We start from the raw sequence: 23,386 nt of genomic DNA, 5'->3' as shown, positions 1-23,386 counted from the left end.
GTGCCGCCACAACTATCTTCTGCCATCGAATATATGTAGCACTACACAGGCATGCTTTGCAGGCACAAAGATAAATACTGGCACCAAAACACCTGCATCAGTAAATAAATTTAAAAAAGGTGGAAGACTAGCTTTTTTCCTCTGCCCCGAATTTCGACCACTGCATTTTCATACATTATCCAACGAAGTAAATACAAATTCCCTATTGTCCATCTTCGAATGTAGCAGAATTTTAATGTAATATGAAAATCTGACTGCAAGACTGTTTGGGACGTTTGTCAACATGGCCAACTCTACATTCTTAATTTTTTCCTACCTGTGACAAGAGATTGTTGCTAATAGGAACTTTTACAAGTTGTGAATCACACGCAGTATTCTCTTCACCATAATACGAATATAAACATTTTGCCATGTATTCTTTCATGTTTGCTGCTATCTCATTTAAACCCTGTCTGCCTGATAAAGTAAGAAACTAGAGTGAGACAACAGCAAACGTGGAAGAATATACATATCGTGTCGTTTATATTTGTATTATTCTTATGCCTAATAGTGATACACTCAGAAATTAAGCATGGCAACTGACTAGATTTTTAAATCTAAGATGACTAATTTCTGTGCAGAATTTGATGTACTAAAGAAGCAGCCGCAAATATTTTCAAACAGAAAAATTATCGCCTTACTCTCTTTCAGAACATGTTTTATCATACGCAGTCTTATTTGGTTCTTGTTGATCATTATTAAAAAAAAGCAGCAGTAAGTAACAAATAGCAGTCTCTTGCCATTGTTTTTTAATTGTAAGCAGCGGTAGCACACAGCGCCCAAAAGCAAGCAATGCCGAGTGCGGCCACAGGCCGTAAACATGCACTATGAGAAAGCGACAAACATCATGACAGTACAGTAATGCATTTTCAGCTTAGAGTGACGTAAACACCTATAACAAAAAAACGGCACTTATCAGAACAAAGCAAAATAAGCAATCAATTCAAACCAGACGAAACACATGAAAAAGCAAGGGTACCCGTATAAATACAGACGGAGCGCCTGATGCATAGCAATGGCTACCTGGTAAAGGTTAACTGCTAAGCTTACGACTCGAACCAAACTACTGTAGCTGTATCGTCACTCATTCGACCTAAATTCTCTCATATTACAATGGACCAACTTTGTTTAGATTTGGAGGTGCGGCCTAAAACTTCTCTCTCCCCTCGTATTTCGAGTCTGAAATTTCAGGTGCGGCTTAGGTTCGAGTAAATACGGTACCTCTGCTTGGGGAGTGATGGTCATATTCATAATAGTTAAGTTGCCTGTGCCGTCTGGTCTGGTTTTGACTACATTTAAATCACCAATAACCACTATTTCTTTGTTTTTATGTTTATTAGGCCAGAACAGTTTCACAGTTTATGAACAGATTGGAATTACCTGCAGGTGCTCAATAGACACTATTATGAAATTCTCCTTTGGTTAAACATGCTCCTATATATATGCCGCTCCAGGTAATATTTACGAATATTTGTTCTTAAATTTATGACAAGCCATTATTCCTACATCTATTCTACATAATTGAGATGCTAACCTAAATCATGAGGCACTTAACACATGTTCAGAAGTCTGTTACATCAACTGGGTTTGACGACTAATTTATCAATGCAGATTATTAGTTTATTAATTTTACTTTTTAGTCCTAGAATATTCTGATGCAGTGAAGACTACTGACATTCCCCACTGAGTTGAAATAAGATTTCTGTTGCAAGTTTTTAATGAACCGCTGTTAGTGCTGATACAATAAGCAGAATTACACTTCATTTCATCCTCACACCGAAAAGGTTTTGTTTCATTCATAACCTGTCTTAAAACGGTGTTCCTGCCGCCCCCCTCCCCCCCTTTTCACTCTAAAGATGATTTTACCAACACTGTAACCACTGCCGTTTTATCACAAATTTTCTACTATTAGCCCAGCCAGTTTGTTTTGGGGTGCAAAAACTATAGAACACAGATTAGAGACACAGATTAGAGACACTGTCAGTCCCAATGGACAGAAAAGGAGACAACTAAAAAAGCACATGGAAAAAGGGCTTAAAAACCCACCATACAAATATGAGGGTTTAAAATTTAATGGCCGTCACCATATTGCTTTGGCAGATAAAAAGTAAAATGTGGTTGACAGCCCTTGCTGTCATTTGCTAAAATGGCTGACAAATCAGATAGCAAACCCAAGCTCTAACACACACACACACACACACACACACACACACACACACACACACACACACACACAACACACACATTCCAGCAGGAAGTGGTGAAAAGTTAAAATTTGGGCACAAGGTGTACAAAGTGGTGGGACAACACCACTGAGCAAATGATTGCTAGAAAGGCAGTGCCCAATACGCAGCCAAGTTTAAATAATCTCCTCCTGGCAGATAATGTCCAAGGCACCAGGAGAGGCTTATTAAGCCGTAGCTTATTCCCTTGGAGGGAGGACCATTGGCGACACCAAAGAGATGCCGCCTCTTGACAGATGGCAATGCAGATAACATTGCAAGGAATAGATATACTCACAGGCTGCGGTATGAGAACCATAGCTTTGTTTCCTGGCAGGCTGACATGACCAGGGAACCACAGAAGAATGACTGACTCCACCAAGAGTGAGCAATTGAGTCTTCCTGGACCTGCTGCACTAAGGGATGAGCAGTGTACAGCACACACATACTTTGGAGGGCTCTGAGTATGAGCAGAGGACAATTGGGTAGGCTGTGTCGCCAGATGTACTCCCGTGGCCCAATACATGGCGAAAAGCTTAGCTGTAAATACCGAGACGTGTGCTGGAAGCCGATATCAAAGACACTGGTTCCAATGACGAAGGCACACACGATCCCACAGTCAAAGCCGTCACTGTATACAAAGGCACTTGTGAAGTTCTACGCAAAGGTCATGAAACTGACAACGATAGATCAAAGGTGGAGTAGTGTCTTTAGGAAGAAAATGAAGGTAAAGATTAAACATGGTTCGTTCACACTGCCAAGGTGGCAAAGGGTTCACACCCACTGGGAAAGTTGCAAGTAGGGTGAATTTCAGCCACTGTAGCAAGTAGTGGAAGCAGACTCCAGGAGGTAACAAGAGCGACACACCCCATGCTGGTGATCAAAGGAATCAAAGGAGGCATAGGATGGATGGCTACACATGGCACACAAATTGCATGCATACCTGCTGAGGAGAAAGTTACAGCAGTAGGACAGTGGTAGTTCAGCAGCTTCAGTATACAGACTCAACCAGGCTAGTGTAAAAGGTACCCATGGCTAAATGGATGCCACAGTGGTGGATAGTGTTGAGATAGCGTAAGAGGGATGGGCATGCAGACACACAAAGTACCCACAGTCAAGTTTCAAATGGACAAGGGACCAGTACAAATGGAGGAGAGTGGTTCGATTGGCACCCCAAGAAGTACTATTGAGGACACACAGGACATTGAGGGACTGTACAGCAAGCTGCCAGGTAAGAGACACGGGAGGACCAAAAGGGTTTCCTATCAACCACGAGCCCCAGAAATTTCTTAGTATCAATGAACTGAAGAGCAACAGGTCCAGGATGTACAGATGGGAGAAACCATTTGTGCCACCAGAAATTCATACAGACAGCTTTTTCATTGGAAAAGCTGAAGCCAATGGAGATGCTCCAGGAGTGAAGACTATCAAGACCACACTGAAGACGCCACTCCGTAAGAGAGATTTGGAGAACTGCATTAGATGGCAAAATCATCAACAAAAGAGCTGGAGATGCTCGATGTGAGACCGGCCATTATGGCGATAGCTAAGAGGACGACACTCAAGACCGAACCCCGAGGCATTCTGTCATTCAGCAACATCTGAATGTTTATAGCATGATTTAGCTCCCTAATAGTGAAGGCAGCATTGCAGCACTATCCGGAGAAGAGAAGGGTATCGCCCAAGCTGCCTCCACTCGTTTCCAATGGATGAAGGTGGTGTGATATTGGGAAGAGCTCAAAACTTCCGCAAAATGGCGGCCCAAGGTGATAGATATAGCAAAAGAATCTACGATGACATAGGCACCTACTGTCAGGCTGGAAATGGGGAATGGATCTTTGTTCTAGAGATCTGTCAGATTGGCTCACATGACAAAAGGTGTGGAACTGTTAAAAGAGAATGATATCCAACTAGCTCTTTTGCAATCCCGAAGAACTCAACACTTTGCAAGCATTTGTTTACAATGAACGCGGTTTTCCAGCGTAGTGTCACAGTTAAAAACGTGGAGAGCACTTCTCCGTTCGTGAATTGCATCACAGCTTGCCTCAGTCCACTGAAGGACTGGGACACGACGTGGTAAAAGAGGAAGGGCGAGGAATGTAACATTCTGCAGCAATAAGGATAACGTTGGTAAGATAGTCTACCTGTTCATCACAACTGAGGGAATCTTGCTCTGCGAAGGTCGCCAGGGAGGAGTAAAGCTGCCACTCAGCCTTAGTAAGCTGCCATTTGGGCATGCATGTGGATGAGGTAGGAGTCAGCAAACGTAGCACACTGGTCCATTCTGACATCTACTTGAGTGACCATTTCCACTCAATACTATGGGGAAGCTGGACAGTACAAAAGGATAGGTCCAAATGGGAGTAAGTGTGCAAGGAGTTGGAAAGGAAAGTGGGTGCTCCAGTGTTAAGTCACAAGAGGTTCAGTTAAGAAGGTCGGCCAGGAGGACACCTCTCTGGCAGGTCCTGGGAGAACCAGAAAGGGGATGATGTGGATTAAAGTCACCGAGTAGCAAAAACAGGGGAGGTAGCTGCCCAATAAGCTGAAGGATGTCTGCCCTGGTGACATCGAATCATGGAGTGACAAATGGTACAGAGGGAGAAAGTCAGGTGGGGGAATAAAAAGTGAACGGCAACAACTTGTACACGGGTTGTCAGCCAAATGGGTTGACTTAAGGTCATCCCTTATGAGCACCACGACACCCAAATGGGGTCATGCAGACCTCAGGGTGATGGTCAAAACAAATCGTCAAGTAATGTGCATGCCCAAAGTGGTCCTGAGGGCATAATTTTGTTTCGTGAAGGCAGAGTACAAGGGGATGCTGTGCTGCTATAAACAGGCATAAATCTCTGTGGGACCGAACACTGCAGACATTCCACTGGAGAACAGTCACGATGAAATGTAGGGGTATCAACTGTCACCACAGAGGGACAGCTGATGGAGTCTCTACTACAGGGCACAGAAGCAGGAGGATCCTGGCTCCTGTTCCATGGGGTCCACAGAAGCATTGATGTGCTTGTGCAGTCAGTCTGGAGTCCAACACAAAGAAAGACAGTGCTGCACACCAGCAAATCAGAGGCCAGCCAGGCTAAGTGACCATGTGGCAATACCGTCAAGAAGGATCTTTGAGTTGGTGAAGGAAAGGACTGTTTGTCTATAGCAAACTTTGAGCCCTGTGGTTAGGGGAAGACTTTGATGCTTGGCTGGAGGGACAGAGGAAGTCTTGTCAGGAGTTCTCCTGTCCTTTCCTCCTGCTGGTTGTGTAGTGGGTAGCTTCACCCCTTTACACGGGAGTTTGACAGTTTATAGCACAGTGGGGCGGCAATGCTACCTTGACACTGGGCGACTTCACAACCTCATAGTCAAATTTGGGGTTGCTTGTCTGCAGGGCCAGGTCCTTCATATAGCAAAGGGTAATAAGCACTTACTACAGGTGCCAAAGGGGAGACCACAGCGTTTGTGACAAGCCAGTAACTTGCGAGCTACTGGGTAAGGCATTTTTGCTTTACGCGAATCTCTTTTACAGTCCACTCATCTAGATACACAGGAAAATCCTGGGAGAAGGTGGTGTGGCAGCCATTGCAGTTGATACAGCAGAGAGAAGGAGGTAGACTTTCTCCCCTGTGTACATCCCTGCCACAGGTTACACATTTGGCTGGGTGTCGCCAAGATGTTCTAGTTTGATTGATTGGTAGCAGTGCATCGGATTCGGAATGTGCGGTTGGACTGTGATTTCAAAGCCTGCTTTAATCTTTGATGGCAGAATCACCCAGTCAAAGGTGAGGAAAAGAGCACGGGTGGACACCAAGGAGGAATTGACCTTTTTCCATTACATGACTAATGACAATTATACCCTGATTAGAGAGGTAAGAGTATTTCAGCCTTGGTTAGACCGTCAAGCAGCCTGGTGGAAATTACATCACAGGGAGAATTTGAAGTCCTATATGCCTTGACATGAACAGGGTAACTTCTTGTGTGGTTTTAGGGCGCACAACTACAATGGTCATTAGCGCCCTGACTAATTTAGGAATGTACTGCGAGGCACAAGGTTAAAACAGCAACTAAAAGGGACAACACTATAAAAGACGTATTAACAGACATACGATTAAAAAACTACAGCATAATCAAACATCCTGAGTCAGGTGTGTCAAGTTGATAAAACGAAGAACGCGAGCAGCAGCTCCTGGGTCATCCGCTAAAATGGCATCCAGAGTACATGGCAGGCCAAGATCAAGACCCAGCGTAGTAAAATCCGGACAGGACATTAAAATGTGGACAACCGTCAGCAATTGCCCACATGGACAGAACGGCGACGGCACTGCCGTCAGCAGATGGCGATGGCTGATCTGGCAGTGTCCAATTCATAGCCGGGCCAAAATGACCTCCTCCCGCCGAGAAGGACGTCCAAGCTACGGGAAGCAGTTTCAAGGCCCAAAGCTGGTTGTCCCTAAGTGCAGCCCAATCGGCATGCCACAGCGATAAAATGCGTCTACAAATGACTGTGCTACAATCTGATGAAGGGACACAACAAGAAGCCGTCCGAGGCTGGAGGACCGCAGCCTTGGCCGCAGCATACGCAACTTCAATCCCAGGGATACCAACAGGGCCAGGAACCCACATAAAGCTAACTGGAGACCCGTCGTCCATCAGCTGCTGAAGAGAGCGTTGGATCCGGTGCACGAAAGGGTGAACCGGATACGGATCACTGAGGCTCTGGATGGCGCTCAGAATCTGAGCAGATGACATAAGCAGAATGTCGGTGGTGGCAGACGTAAAGAACAGCCTGGTAGAGGGCTAAGAGTTCAGCGGTGAAGACCGAACAATGGCCATGTAGCCAGTATTTGAAACTTTGTGCACCGACAATAAAAGAACACCAGACCCCATCATTGGTCTTAGAGCCATCTGTATAAATGAAGGTCATATTAATGAACTTCGAAGTTCGACAAAACGGGAGTGGTATACTGAACCGGGGGTAACCTCCTTTGGGAGCGAGCGGAGGTCAAGGTGAACGTGAATCTGAGCCTGGAGCCAAGGTTGTGTGTGGCTCTCGCCCACTCTAAAGGTTGCAGGGAGTGAAAAATCAAGGTGTTGAAGGAGGCGAAGTAAAAGCGAACTCCAGGGGGTAACAGGCCAGAGACATACAACCCTGTATTGACGTTCGAGAGAGTCGTCAAAAAAGGAACGATGCGATGGGTGGTTGGATATTGACAGAAGCCGACAGGCGTAACGACAAAGCAGCATATCGCGCCGGTAGGTGAGTGGCAATTCACCAGCTTCAGCATGAAGACTCGACGGGACTAGTATAAAACGCTCCGATCGCAAGCCGTAAACCCCGATGTTGTATGGAGTTGAGGCGGCGTAAGATGGACGGCCGTGCACAGGAGTATACAAAGCACCCATAATCCAGCTTGGAGCGGACGATCGACTGACCGATATAGGCGAAGTAGGACGGTTCGATCCGCTCTCCACGACGTGCCACTGAGAACACGAGGACATTTAGAGAATGGGTACAACGGGCAGCCAACATGACATGTGGAAACCAACTAAGTTTCCTGTCAAATGTAAGACCTAAAAATTTTGTTGTCTCCACGAATTGGAGAGCAACGGGGCCGAGTCATAAGGACGGTGGGAGAAACTCTGAAGCGCCAGCAGTTAATACAGACAGTTTTCTCGGCAGAAAAACTGAAGCCATTGGCGACACTCCAGGAAACATGTACGCTGCGCGCTGCAATAGATAGTAAAATCGTCCACGAAAAGGGAGCCTGATACATCATCTGGGAGGCAATCCATTATTGGATTGATCGCTATGGCGAAGAGAGCGACGCTCAAAACGTAGCCCTGGGGCACCCCATTTTCCTGGCGAAAGGTGTGACAGGACAGAACTCACACGTACCCTGAACTGTCGATCCATTAAAAAGGAACAAATAAAAAGAGGGAGGCGACCGTGAAAGCCCTATGTATGCATGGTGTGGAGAATGCCTGCCCTCCAACAGGTGTCGTAAGCCTTCTCCAAATCAAAAACACAGCCGCGGTCGGGCACTTCCGCAAGAAGTTATGAATAATGAAGGTTGGCAGGGTAACCAGATGTTTAACAGCAGAGCGGCGCCTACGAAATCCACATTGTACATTGGTAAGTAGGTGTCGAGATTTGAGCAACCAAACCAACCGAGAGTTAACCATTCGCTCCACCTTACAGACACAGCTGGTAAGTGAGATGGGTCGATAACTGGAAGGCAAGTGCTTGTCCTTCCCCAGCTTAGGAATCAGTACAACAATAGACTCGCGCCAGCATGTGGGAACATGTCCCTCAATCCAGATGTGATTGTAAGTACGAAGAAGGAAACCTTTACCCGCAGGAGAAAGGTTCTTTAGCATCTGAATATGAATAGAATCAGGCCCCGGAGCGGAGGACCGTGACCAGGCAAGTGCATTTTCGAGTTCCCACATGGTGAATGGGGCATTGTAGTTTTCACAATTCGAGGAGTGGAAATTAGGTGACCGAGCCTCCTCTGCCTGTTTTCGGGGGAGGAAGGCAGGGGGGTAATGAGTGGAGCTCGAAACCTCTGCGAAAAAGCGGCCGAAGGCATTGGAGACATCTTCAGGGGCCACAAGGACGTCATTCGCGACTGTCAAGCCAGAAACTGGTGAGTGGACCTTAGTGCCTGATAGCCGGCGCAGGCTACCCCATACAACAGAAGGAGTAAAACTGTTGAAGGTGCTTGTGAAAGCAGCCCAGCTGGCTTTCTTGCTTTCTTTAAAATTACGATGACATTGCGCACGTAATCGTTTATAATTGATACAATTCGCCACTGTAGGGTGGCGTTTAAAGGTGCGTAAAGCACGTCGACGAGCACCTAAGGTGTCTCTACATGCTGCGGTCCACCAGGGGACCAGTAGGCGGCATGGAGAAGAAGTAGTGTGCGGGATGGAATATTCAGCAGCAGTGAGAATGACTTCCGTGAGGTGTGCAGCCTGACTATCGCAGCTTGTGAAGGTTTGATCCTGAAAGGTCGCCCTGGAAGTGAAGGGCCCCCAGTCTGCTTTGGAGATGTTCCAACAAGTTGAGCACGGAGAGGGGGGTATGATGCAGGAGATGGATAACACACAGGAAGTGGTCGCTCGAATATGTATCAGAAAACGTGCAAGTTGGGTAGTACATACAGAGAGGTCTAAATGGGAATAGGTGTGAGAGGTGTCTGAAAGGAAAGTAGGGGCGCCAGTATTGAGGCAGACAAGATTGAGCTGGTTGAAAACTTCTAACAGGGAGCCCCTCTGACAGGATGCTGGAGAGCCCCAAAGAGGATGGTGAGCATTGAAGTCTCCAGTTAACAAAAATGGTGCAGGGAGCTGAGCAATAATTTGCAGCATGTCTGCCCTGGTAACGGCAGACGACGATGGAGTGTAAACGGTACAGATGGAAAATGTAAAATTGGGGAGAGTAATGCGGACGGCAACTGCCTGCAGGCCGGTGTGCAATGTATTGGCATCATAGTAGATATCATCCCGGACCAGCAACATAACCTCTCCATGAGCCGGAATACCTGCCACAGGGGGTAAGTCAAAACGCTCAGAGGTGTAGTGTGCCAAGGCAATTTGATCGCATGGGCGTAGCTTCATTTCCTGGAAGGCTACGAAGAGCGGACGGTGCGAGCGGAGCAGCAATTTCAAGTCCTCTCGGTTGGAACGAATGCTGCGAATATTCCAGTGAATAAGTGCCATCGTGAGAAGAAGATGCAAGAAGGGGTCATCTAGAAGGCCGCTGAGGGCCCGGCTTCGAGCGAGCACTGCCGCTGCTAGCAGGAGGCAGACAGTCATCGTCCATTTGTACTATAGGTTCATCGGCCATCTTGTGAAGATGGCTGGATGGGGGAGCTTCCTCCGCTGGTGAACGGCCAGATGTTCGGCTACCAGCGGTGTGGCCAGGCGAAACGGATGACGGCCTGGGGCGGCAACCGCTGGGGGGCGCAGGAGGAGAAATGCGCCGTGGCGGGGAAGGAGAACTGTGCTTCCTATGAGCCTTCTTGGAAGGCCGTTCGAGGTACGTAGAAGGTCTGCACGAGACTGATCTTTCTTGAAGGCCCGTGCTTCCGACTTCTGGGTCTTCGTCCTGGCAGAAGCTGATGGAAGTGCTTGTGTCGGAGAGGCGACGGGAGGAAGAGGAGACGTCGACCGGGCGATCTTAGCACTGGCTGAACGGACGACCGTAGTGCTGAAGGTCAGATCGCATGTCTGCGTTGCCACCTCCCTCGTATTCCGAGGAGAGGCGAGGACAGTACTGTACTGTACTTCCCCACTGGGAGCAACGTGGGCTTCCTACTAGCGAATAGCTTGCGAGCAGCTGAGGTGGAGACTCTCTGACCCGAATTTCTTGGATGCAGCGTTCTTCCTTGTAGACGGGACAGTTGCGGGAGGACGCTGCATGGTCACCGCAACAGTTCACACAACGAGGAGACGGAGGTGGACAGTCACCCTCATGGGCAGCCCAGCCACAAGCCACACATGTAGCCACATTGGAACAAGAATGGCGAGTGTGATTGAAATGCTGACACTGGTAGCTGCGCGTAGGTGTCTGGACATAGGGGCGAACAGAAAACCTCGTAGTCCGCCTTGATGCGTGATGGCAGCTGAACACTGTCAAAAGTCAAGAAAAGTGTCCGGGTCGGTACAAGGTCATTGTTGACCTTTTTCATGACCCTATGGACAGCCGTCACGCCCTGCTCAGTGAGGAAAGACTCAATCTCCTCGTCAGTCAATCCGTCGAGTGATCTAGTATAGACCACTCCACGAGACGAATTCAAAGTGCGGTGAGCCTCCATCCGGATAGGGAACGTGTACAGGAGTGTGGCCCGAAGCAGTTTTTGTGCCTGAAAGGCGCTCTCAGTTTCTAGTAACAAGGTACCATTACGCAACCTGGTACAAGACTTGACAGATCCGGCTGTGGCATCTACACCCTTCTGGATAACGAAAGGGTTGACAGGAAAAATCCTTTCCGTCCTCAGATCGAGAAACTAGGAGGAACTGTGGGGCAGGCGGTAGTACTTTTGTCACTGGAGGCTGGTCAAGTTTCCGTTTGTGGGTAGTAGTCTAGAGAGAAGAAGAGAAATCCACTGCGTAGGAATCCATGATTGCCAGCGTCTGATGGTGCGCTCCTTCCTCGTGGGGACCCTCTCAGAGGGCACTCCCGCCTTAGGTGATTGTTCACACCTCAGGTCACACCTCCCGAGAAACGGACGGAGGGACCAGCTCAGGCAATCACCCCTCCCTGGGCCTGGCCTTTACCAGGGGGTACGTGCGTGCCTTACTTGTCTCCCAGGGCGGGGAATTACGCGTTACCCCGTCACCAGCTAAGCGTGCGAACGCGTGGGTCGACCTTCAGGTACGCACAGGGAGGAAGGAAGAAGAGGAAAAAGGAGAGAGGGAAAGGACATACTGTCTCAAACGCCGAAGTGGAGAAGGAGGCAAGGAGAAGGAGGCAAGGAGAAGAGTGAGTAAGACAGTGAGATGGAGAGGAACGAAGAAAGGAACCAACCAAAGGAAGGAAGAAAGAAACCAGAAGTGAAAAACCAAAATGAATGCAAATATAGGTCGTGAAACCGTCCGTCTCCGGACGCAGGCGCTAACTACCCCCTTGAGGGGGGAGGGACTCTTAGTCACCTCTTACGACAGGCAGGAATACCTCGGGCCTATTCCAACTCCCGGACCCGCAGGGGGGAGGGTAGCTGTGGAGAAGCGAGGCAGAAAGCAGCAGTTGTCCTTTAGAATCTGAAGCCGTCTTCAAAAGCGAAGTGCCATTCTGTAAACAAGAGCAGGATTTAACAGGCCCAGGAATGGCATAAGCACCTTTCTGAATAATAAATGGATTGACTTTTGCAAAGGACTGACCGTCTTCAGTACGTGATACCACAGAGAACCACAGTGCGGTGGGAAGGGTCTCCTAATCAGTAGCCTCATTACATTTATGTTTTGTCAACGTCAATGGAGAGGACAATTGACTCATCGAGAGGAAATCCATGGTTGCTAGCATCTCCAATGGCGCGGTCCTTCGAACTGGGGGACCCCTTCACAAGGGTGCACACCAGCCTTGGACCATTGTTCTCACCTCAGGTCACACCTCCCGAACACCCGACACAGGGACCAATCAGCATTTTGGGAAGGTTACAGCTCAGGCAATCACCCCTCCCTGGGCCTGGCCTGCACCAGGGGGTACGAGTGAACCTTACCTGTCATCCTGGGGCTGGTAATTGTGCATTACCTAGTCACCTTTTAAGCATCAGACTTGTGGACCGGCCTTCAGGAGGGCACTGGGAAGAAGGAAAGTATTCTCAAACGCTGAAGTGGAGGAATGACAGGAGAAGGGCAACAGAGAAAGGAAAAGGGAGCCAATAAGAAAGTTGTGACTGTTCGCAGGTCAGCAACAGAGTGCAGAACATTCCTAATAATACCTCAAACATGTTCCCAAGGGAGAGGAAAAAATAGCAAGAGCATAGACAGCACAGAAGGGAAAAAAGTGCTGCAAAGGCTGGGGCCTGTGGTAGCCAAGCACAAACCTGCTAAAGAGTGGTGAACTCCCTGGGGGGGGGGGGGCAGCCTGTTTTCCCTTCAGCTTCCTGTTGAGGTGAAGGCCATGTATAGTATAATATCACCAAGGGAAACAGGAACCACATGAGTGATATATGTAACCATTCCAACTCCAAATTAACTTTCCCAATTGAAGAGTTCAAATGAGGTCCGTCATGGCACCTGAGAAGATACAACCTTAACATTGATGTGTCTCTGCTAATGCTATCTTTGCCAGGTAACACTTCATATGTAGTGATACATGCCGTTCTTTGACTGGCATCAACCATCAAACATAGAAGTTAGATTAAAGATTTGCTTGATTGCAATTAGTTTGTTAACATTGGGCCAAACACTGTGGGGAAACTATTGCCCAACAGGTGCAGAGAACCTGCTGGAGAGAATCTAATCTCCATAAAGCAAGGAATAAAAAGCTCTGGTCCGTGGAAGATTTCCTACACCAAGGAAGGTGAATACGATGTACATACATGATTGTCATATACTATTCTCACACAGAATGTTAACAAGATTGTAATAGTTGGTTCCCACAAAATGTGTAGCCTTTGGTGAAAGGCTGTGACAATATATATAGTTCATTGGATGCAATCTACACTAAGTAGAGGCAATGTTTTCTTTTATAGGCACTCATAGAAATCTGCATGGAAGAAAGTTTGGTGCCAAGGAAGAACAGGACATAGCATAGCTGGACCCTGAGGTAAATCAAGAGTTGCAAGGCTGAATATCTATACCAGTCTAATGGAATGTTAAGGCAGCAGTGTTAGATGTAGCTGCAGGGAGTAATGTCTACAAACAGTCAAAATATTATCACACTAGCTAAATTCAGCAGACAGACAATTAAAGAAAACACATACTGTATGTAGAATATCTGAATGTTGTTACCCTATTCACCCACCATACCCACAATGTCTTCCTTTGTGAAGTCTCTGCAAAGTGAGCCAAAATGCTCATCATCTTCTACAAACCAGCTTCAGGTTTAAAAAATTGTGACCTGGTATTCTGATTATAGTTTGTCCTGCAAAAGTTGGCCAACACCGCTAGCATGAGAACTCTGTAAAAGAACTTTTTCTTTACTGACTTCCCTAAATTGTTACTTTTCAATTTGCATTTAGTTTTTTGTGCATCTGCTTGAGGTTCCTGAATTTCTAACTGAAGCAACAGGTGAAACATTTTCACAATCACCACGAAGCTGCCTAATGTAGTTCTGAGCCTGTTCTTCTAGTGTCCACTTCCACCTGTTCTTACTCTTTCCTCTAACTTGTCCAGATCTTCCCCAGCCTTGTCTAATTCAGCCTAAAAGGTGGAAATTTTCACAGTCTGTTCCAGTATAGTATCTCCACTACATATTCTACAAACTTGCTGAAGAACCTCATTTACTTCCCCTTTCCTACACCACTAACATCACTCACATGAAAAAAATAGAGCAACCATCACACCGAAGCCCTGACCTAACAATTCCACAGCAAGTCAGGGACTTTCCACTTATGATAAATATATTTTACTAAGAATACATCAAGTTATATTACCAAAAAAATAAGGAAAAACAGGCCTATAAACAAGTGTGTGTGTACATTAACTACCAGTACCAAAGCACAGTTTCTGCATCAAAAACTTAAAATTTAACTGCTTTTCCAATCCTGCAATCATACTGTGTCAAAAATTTAGACAAACATACATCTACAACCTAACATTGATCTCTTCACGATTTCTGCAATATTACTACGGAAACATCAAACCTTTAACAGATAGTGCAAAAATACACCAATACACACTAGTGTTATAATTCTGAAAATCAGGTAGTGTAAACTTTAACAACTGAAGTATTCAAACAGGGTTAATGTTCTGGAGAAATATCTAGAACATGTAGTGACATGCAGTTTTCAATTAACCAAGTAATTAACAAGCTAACAGACATACCCATATCAGTTTAAACACATCAAGTTTCATACCTGAAGACTACATTTCCGTGTTACTGCCACAATTCACCTTAAAATTATGTATATACAGAGCCTGTATCTGGAGCTGAAGTATATAAATACTTCAATCTGGGTTTGGAATACACCTGATGTCCAATATGACTTTGCTAAGAAATCTTCCCTATTTTCAGTAGGCATAACTAAAAATCAGCTTTTAACAAACCAACATGTGACTTCTCTCTTCAGCAGAAATGTCATTACTGACCCTCTAAGATAGTTATAACATTATTCTACAGATATTAGAAAAGATGTTTAAGTACTGGCTTACATACCCTTGCATATCTCCTAAGAAATCTGTATGAGAGTGGAATGCCCAATTCAAATCCCACTTTATTCAAGATATTTATTTCCATCCTTATGAGTTCCTTCTTGTCATAAGCTCCATCACATACATATAACATTTCTTCGAGCATTGGGGCCATTCGTTCCTGTCAGCATGAAGTTGTTATAAATACATGTATTTCTCAAATGAGATATTCACAATTTGACCTAATACTCACATCATATTTGCTGGCGATAAAGATGGCAGCTGCACCAACTAATTGCAAAGTTTCTTTTGATACAGTAACCTTTGATAGATATATGTCTGTAAGCTTAACAGCAAGGTATAATGTTTCATGGTTAAGCTCAAAATTCTCTTGTATTTCAACCAGCCAGTCAACAAGCAAAGCTCTCATTGCAGTGTTTATACTGGTTTGCCTCTCCATGTAGTTATCAATTACAAACTTTGCCTGTAAAATAACATCACTGAGTGGTTATTTCAACTACAACAGATAAACAGTTTGTCACAAAGCCTTTCTTTGATTAATTATGTTTATACTGCTGCTCCATGAATGTTTCATCTTATGGTCATCTTGCTAATGCACACAGTTTTTAACAATTCAGTATATATGTAATCAGCTTTATCATCTCTGACTACATTTACCTCAAAATACTAATAAATCATTTCAATTGCTTATTTACTTTCAGTCATCTAACTGGTGGTTTTAATGTACATCTAACATATAGTTTAGATCACAGTTCACAATGTTATGTTAATAATCTTGTGAACCAAGCAGCAGCAGAATGCACACCTGAAAGACTATTGCAATTGGCAAGCTTTTGGAGCCAATGGTTGCTTCAGGTAGAAGGGTTGACAGTGAAGGTGAAGGGAAAGGACGAGAGATGTCTAGGAAAAAGAGGTAGATTGTAGGAAAGTCACAGAGCCATGGGTCCGGGGGAGACTTGTACGGAGTGAGAAGGAAAGGCTGTTCAGGACTGCATTGGATGAGATTTTGTTTTCAAATCACTTCTTATGCAGTCCCGAACAATCAGTCTCCTCATCCCGTATGGTAAGTCTGCCCTGACCCACAGCTCTGGTTAACTTTCCTGAAATCTACTTTTCCTAAACTGCTCCAGTTCTTTTCCTTCACCCTTCTTCCTTCCCCTTCAACCCTTATGCCTCTGGCTTCGAAAGCTTGCAAATTACAGTCTTATGTGTGTTCTGCCACCATTTTGTGAGTAGATTGTTATCTAATTAAATAATTTTGTCAATAATTGATCATTTTCATTGTTATGTTAATATTCTGACATTTAAAGTTGTTTAATCTCCAGAGAAATGCATCCAGATGTTTAATACACAGAGGGAGCAATGGTGTTATGCAGACAAGGTGAGAGTAGTTCTTGCTTTTACAGTCAAGGTTTCAAAATTTTTTTGCTGTGTCAGAATATCACATGAGCAGTTGTTAGCCTCCATTAAGTGGTAATTTTTATAAAAAGATTTGCGAACATATGCTTAGTATAAGTGACATCGAAAGTTTGACCTATTTCCCAAGGATAAACAGCTTGGTTGCAAAACTTACATCGTTCATCAGAATGTTCAAAAATTCTTCGACAATGTTGTCACAGCTAATAGCACCCCCCCCCCCCCCCCCGCCCCCTTATATCAAAGGCATAAACTGGAAAATACTTTTTGAACATTAAGAGGTAACCTAATTAACATCAGTTAATCAAATTTACTCCACTACATTCCTACAACTTATTTTAGTAAGTTGGCTGCTTATTTGCCAAGTGCATTAATTATTAGTGGTACCTCACTATGCTGCAGAATTTATAATGCACACATAACAGTATGGCAACATGCTGACCACTTAAGACTGTCTTATTTGCTACTTTTTTTTACAGATAATTGCAATCAGTAAACAATGTTTTCTAGTTCCATACTTCAGTATGTTGACCCATTGATATGGTAATTTCTTTTACAAAATTATCAGAGTTGAACTGAACACTTACCTCTCTCTCTTTGAGGTAACTGAATATATCCATAGCATATTCTGAAACTTGGACTGGATCACTCATGTTTTCTGCATCAAAGTCTTCAACTCCAGGTGGAGGTAGTGGTTCTTTCTTTCTTTCCTCATCCTTTGTAGTCAGTTTTTTACTGGACGAGCCACTGTAATAAAGTGAATCACCGGAGGAAAAAAACCAAAGCACAATGAGGTAAATACATTTTACCATACTTACAGTTCTTCCACAGCTGTCAAATAAAGCTCATTGTCAGTGGAATCTGGCGATTTCACACGAACAGAAGTTAAAACTTCTGTTTTGTCACATGTAGGCTTCGAAACTGAGCTTGGGTGTACCTTTTCAGGTTTTATGTTTGCTTTTGCCATTTGCACTTTCGGTGGGAATGTTGGAATGTTACTCCTGCCAGTTTTTTTTTGTGGCATAACAGCCTTATTCCCATTTTCTGATTCTTTAAGGTTTTTCTTAACAACATGAGAAATCGTTTCCACATTCTTTTTTGAGTCTTTTTTATTTGTGGCAATTTTCTTCGATAGATCAGCATCCTACCATAAGGAGACCAAATATTAATGGTTGCAAGCGATAAGCCAAATAGACACCTATGATTTATTCACAAATCACCAAGGCATGCATTTGCGAACCTGGCATACTTACGTTAGTTATATCTCCAAATGCTGATCTTTTAGACAACTGCTTCAGGGGAGAAACAGCTTTTCGCTTTGAAGATTCGTCTACCAATTTCACATCAGAGTTCTTTTTCGCACGAGTACTAACTGATCTTTTCAACATTGTCGTCTCACCAAGAGATTTTTTTAAAGCTGTCTTTTTTGGTGCCATATTAAACATACCTGAAACAAAAAATCTTAGGTAAATCACATCTACAGGAATCTTGATATTTTTGCAAATTTTATCTTTCACTAGATTAAAGGCAGAAACTGCCTTGTCAAGACACCTCAGCAAAGATTTGTATCCATAAGATTACAGCTTAATAAAGTAACTTACATGACACTACATGTGTCCTCACAGGACTATTTCATTATATTACTCAGGTATTAAAACTGGATTGCTAACCAAAAAGTAGTTACCTAGTTTCAGAGTGTTTAACCAGTACATCATTCAGTGTATAATCAGAGGATCTCCATCTACAATTAAATCTACAAATGCAGTGCAGTCAAAAACTGACTAGAACAATTGAGGCAACAATGAATTATTACACAAGTGCAGTCTCTATATGAGGCAGTCCAACTTTCTGAGCTGCATTCATTTTTGCTTTCAGGGATTGTAGCCTGGTTCTACAGCATTGCAGTTCGCAAGTACAGGAAGTGCAGTAGGGAACATATTCATAATAAGCTATCATGCAAATATTACCTGGGATGGTTTCTTTATGTTAAGGTCATTTCATACAAGGATGAGGATAGAGAAAAACAAAGGAAATTAATGAAGATGGTTGTATGCAGTATGTATGTAAAGTCTTGCACATAATTCAAACTGACCACTGTACGAAGAATTAGGAAAACTTATGGTAAGCACTGAACTTTGCATTGCTGCATTAACTTTATAAGCTTCTCAATTCTACTGTTCACTTATGACTTTTGTATTAAGTTCCGTACACATTTAACCTATTAAAGTTTGCAAGGGCCAAACCAAAAGCCTGGTTGTTGTGGAGAAACATCTTGAACCTACATTACAAAACACTCGTCAAATTTATTTCCATGTGTGGATTGTCAGTTTTACAGCTGCATATTTCTCTTCTGCACCAAAGATCAAAGGGTAATGGAAGCATGTTTTTTCTTCTAGTAATGTACTTGTGAATATGTCACACTAACATGGACTGTTGATAAATTTAGTAAGTCATATGTGAGCCTATGGTTAACATTCTCAGCTGCTTGAAGAGAGACCTGATGTATGAATTCTTTAGAATTCTAATTACTTTCTTTTAAGAATTAATTCTTGTTGCCTAAAGATGTATTTACCCTAGATCATCATTCTAGGAGACACCAGCAAATGAAAATATGTAAAATATTTTCACTTACTGACTTCTTTATCCACAAAATATGTTATTCTTATGTAAAAGTAGGTGGACCTAGATATTTTAGCAGAAGTACTATCAGATTTTTCCAGTTAAAAGTTTTCGTAAATATGTACTAGAACTTAGAATTTTCTACCCTGTTTATTACTTTTTGGTATAAGAGATTAATAGAACAAATCAAACAATAGAAACATGGGGTGTAATGTCAATGTAAGGAGAAGGCGACTTTAAGTTGCCGACAGGCATAACTGAAGACACCTCACACCAGCTTTCAGCTCACAAACTTCATCAGAAAAGGAAAACAACACACACACACACACACACACACACACACACACACACACACACACACACACACACACACACACACACATTCCCAAAAGAACCACAACTCATCTACAGCAGCTCAGACCTGAATGAAAGTCATGTGGAATGGAGAAGGGCAGCAGTGTACAGGTGGAGGAGAGCACTGCCAGGCAGAGTGCTGGGACTAGACTGCCAGTAAGCACAGCATCTAGAGGCTGCAGGGTGGTGTGTGGAGGGGAATTAATTAAGTTACGGAACTTAACAGAGAGCTCACCAGTCCCACAACTTTAAAGTTACATGCGTAAGATAGAAGTGTCCCCCAAAAGAGAATAGAACCAGTCAGCAGCTCAAAATATAAAATGAGGAAGCTAAGAAACACCCAGCAGAAGGCATAATGTGGTAGCCCAAATCTAAAAACTGGAAAAGCAGGGCTAAAAATCAGTTTTACAGGTGACTGGTCTTGAGTCCCTGACCCAGAAAACACAAAGGCTCCATCCACAGCCACCTTGCCCCTGCTGCAGGAGTACACAAAACCTTTCAACTGAAAATAAAAACCACTTTGATTAAGTAAACTTAAGATTAGTTCAGCCACCTGTGAATCATTTACTACTGTTAAAGACAAGGAATCTTTAAGGACATTCTTCAACCACATTATTGGGTGGCTTGTTACACACAAGAAATCAACAGGCAAGCCTAATTTGACCATTGCATAAACAGCATACGATAGTGCACTCCTTCCAAGAGGAGTGCAGGAAAGAGTGCCCAACAACAGCAGTCTCCTTGATTGTGCAGAGTTTATTACTGATAACAGCACACCAGATGTCACTTCACTTTTTGTCAAAGAGATTTGATGTGTATCTGCCTCTCTTGCCAAACTGACACCCCATCATTCCATGAGATGTCCACATGACTGCAGCTTCAAAGAAAGAAAAACAAGAAGGCAGCACAGCCAAGGGCAAGGAGAAGGTAATGGATAGATACCACAGGATGGCAAGAGTAGCATCAGTAGTTAAAAATGATTATACAATTTTATATGTATACCTATGGCTGACTGGTATGTCTGGTAGGAATGAGTGAAGTAGTTTTAGATATTGAATAAGTTCTAACCCTTGATAATGGCCCAAGGCTGAAATTTAGATTGTGGGACGAAACTTTTACAGTGAAATGGCAGTTACTGTATTTACACAAATACAAGCTGCACTTTTTTCCAGTTTTTGTAATCCAAAAACCTGCCTGCGGCTTAGAATCGGGTGCAAAGTTAGCGGAAGTTCTGAAAAATGTTGGTAGGTGCCGCCACAACTAACTACTGCATTGAATATATGTAGCACTACACAGGCATGCTTTGCCGACACAAAGATAAATACTGGCACCAAAACCTCTGCATCCGTAAAATTTTAAAAAATACTGAAGCCGAGCTTTTTTCTCCACCCCGAGTTTCAACCGCTGCATTTTCATACATTATCCAATGAAGCAAATACAAATTCCCTAGTTTTCATCTTCAAATGTAGCAGCATTTCAATGTAATACGAAAATCCGACTGACAGGACTGTTTGGGATGTTTGTCAATATGGCCAACATTCTGAATTTTTTCCTACCTGTGAGAAGAGATGGTTGCTAATAGTAACTTATGATTTGTTAATCACATGCAGTATTCTCGTCACCATAAGAATATGAATATAAACATTTTGCCACATATTGTTTCATGCTTACTGCTATCTCATTTAAATCCTGTCTGCCTCAAACTATGAAACTAGAGGGAGACAACAGTAAATGCAGAAGAATATACATATGTCATGTTTATATTTTTATCATTCTTATGCCTGATAGTGATACAGTCAGAAATAAAGCATGGCAATTGACTACATTTTTAAATCTAAGATGACTAATTTCTGTGCCTAATGTAATGTACTAAAGAGGCATCTGCAAAAATTTTTAAACAAAATTTTTCACTAAACTCATTTAGAACATCATATGCAGTCTTATTTGGTTCCTGTTTATCATTATCAAAGAAAGCAGGGGTGTAAGAAACAACAAATAGCAGTCTCTTGCCATTGTTTCACTAATGAGACGATTCCTTTTTTTTTTAAATTGTAAGCAGCAGTAGCGTGCACAAAATCAAGCCATGCCACGAGTGGCGACAGGCTGTAAACACTCAATATCAGAAAGCGACAAACAATGCATGACAGTACAGTAATGCATTTTCAGCTTAGAGTGACATTAACACCAATAACAAAGAGAATGGTACTTATCAGATCAAAGAAAAATAAGTAATCAATTCAAACCAGACGAAGCACGTGAAAAAGAAGGGTTCTCGTATAAATACGGACAGAGTGCCTGATGCGTAGCAATGGCTACCTGGTAAAGCTTAACTGCTAAGCTTACAACTAACCAAACTACTGTAGCTGTATCTTCATTCGACCTAAATTGTGTCGTATTACAATGGACCAACTTTGTTTCGATTTGGAGGTGCAGCCTAAAACTTCCCAACCCTTGAATTTTAAGTCTCAAATTTCACGTGCGGCTTAGATTCAGGAAAATTTTTTCTCATTTCATTTCTCAGGTGTGGCTTAGATTCGAGTAAATACAGTATACCTTTCAGAAAGTTTCATACAACTGTGGCTCCATACAAGAGTAGATTCATTAATCTAAGCACTGGTTGCCTAAGTTCTGGATAGCAGAATGGCACATTGGAAAAATGCATAACCTGTGTTTTTAAGGGAGGAAACTGGAAGCCATGGGAAAGGGCCAACACACAGGCCCATCAGACAGCACCTTAGAGCCAGCATCCAGCAGATGCTACTGTGTGGAAACTGCACTGGATGCAAAAAATCTGTTGACATACAATGCTGGGGTAGCCAGGGGCCCAACAAAGGATACAAGCTCATTGACAGTGACAAGGAAGAGTGCAACACTTGGCACAGTACCCTGTGGGATACTGTTCTGCAGCCGAGGGTGCCAAGTGAAGTGCAAATTAACAAAAGAGCCAGTGGAATAAAAACTTGCCAATAAAAACCTGAAGACGGCCAGAAAAGCCCCAGTCATGGAGGGTAACTAAAATGTGTGGTACCAAGCTGTGTAGTGTAGTTTCGTGTCCTGTCTTAAGCCTTGTGTAGATCAAAGAAGGTAGAACAGTGAACCATGTAATTTTGGAAAGGTTCTGAAACAAGCTTTTCAAGAACATAGAATTTTGTCGTATTCAAAGAATGTACACTATTTAGGTCAGTGACCTTTAACTTTTAGCACTGAATACATTAAAACTTTCAAAATTGATGAAAAAATTTATGTTTCTTTAGGTTATACTATATAACACAGTAAAAAATCAATTTGGGAGGACAATGGGATTAGGAGATATTAGTTTATATGTACAGGAAGTGTTGCATTAACACAAAAATTTTATTCAGCCTTCAACAATATGACACAGAGCTCTGGAAAAGATGTTTTTATTGTTAACACGGTGGTCTAACGAAGCACAATAAGGTAAAATGTTGGCAGGCCAATATCAAGCTATCAATATTGGATGGCAGTGTGGCTGCTACATGCACACAGTTGCTGCAGAAGGTACTGTGTATTGAAATTATACAAATACAGATTGAAGATGGAGTTAGAGATCTTTTATTGCTGTAATTCATTCTGGAAGATGGACAACAGTTACAAGCAAAACCAATGTAAAGTGCAAATGTGGATGGTCGACAGGATCAGTAACAATACTACATAATACGCGATACATGTAGAAAAAATTAACTTTTGCCAAAGACCTGTGGCTAACCCACTACAAACTTGCATAGCTTCAGTACCAGCACCTCATTCAGTAAGGAGAATGAAATTCTGACACTTAGAACAAAGTTTGAGCATTCGAAGATTTGAACATGAATTTAGCGCTTTTATTTGGTGAGAAAAGCAGAAACTCCCAATCCAAGACCTAAACAAGTCGTAAGTGAACAAATTGAACAGTGGGA

At 43.3% G+C, this 23,386-nt stretch overlaps 1 protein-coding gene across 4 annotated transcripts in view; it reads right to left on the bottom strand.

Moving 5' to 3' along the window:
- The window catches only part of LOC126326510 (G2/mitotic-specific cyclin-B3), a 50,548-nt gene that overhangs the window by 8,396 nt on the left and 18,766 nt on the right, over positions 1-23,386 (bottom strand). For 2 of the 4 annotated variants that reach the window (XM_049995670.1, XM_049995678.1), the window contains exons 2-6: positions 17,750-17,943; positions 17,315-17,640; positions 17,084-17,231; positions 15,313-15,543; positions 15,085-15,240 (exon numbers count right to left, since the gene is read on the bottom strand). In XM_049995670.1, the coding sequence (XP_049851627.1) occupies positions 15,085-15,240; positions 15,313-15,543; positions 17,084-17,231; positions 17,315-17,640; positions 17,750-17,941 (1,053 nt within the window). In that variant the 5' untranslated portion in view covers positions 17,942-17,943. Of the gene's footprint in view, positions 1-15,084; positions 15,241-15,312; positions 15,544-17,083; positions 17,244-17,314; positions 17,641-17,749; positions 17,944-23,386 lie in introns of all 4 variants that reach the window. The other 2 variants (XM_049995662.1, XM_049995655.1) reach the window with 1 other exon arrangement.

Source organism: Schistocerca gregaria, chromosome 2 (assembly GCF_023897955.1).
Source record: "Schistocerca gregaria isolate iqSchGreg1 chromosome 2, iqSchGreg1.2, whole genome shotgun sequence".
NCBI lineage: Eukaryota > Metazoa > Arthropoda > Insecta > Orthoptera > Acrididae > Schistocerca > Schistocerca gregaria.
Note: the sequence above shows the minus strand (reverse complement) of the source record. Positions and strands in the feature narration are given on the sequence as shown.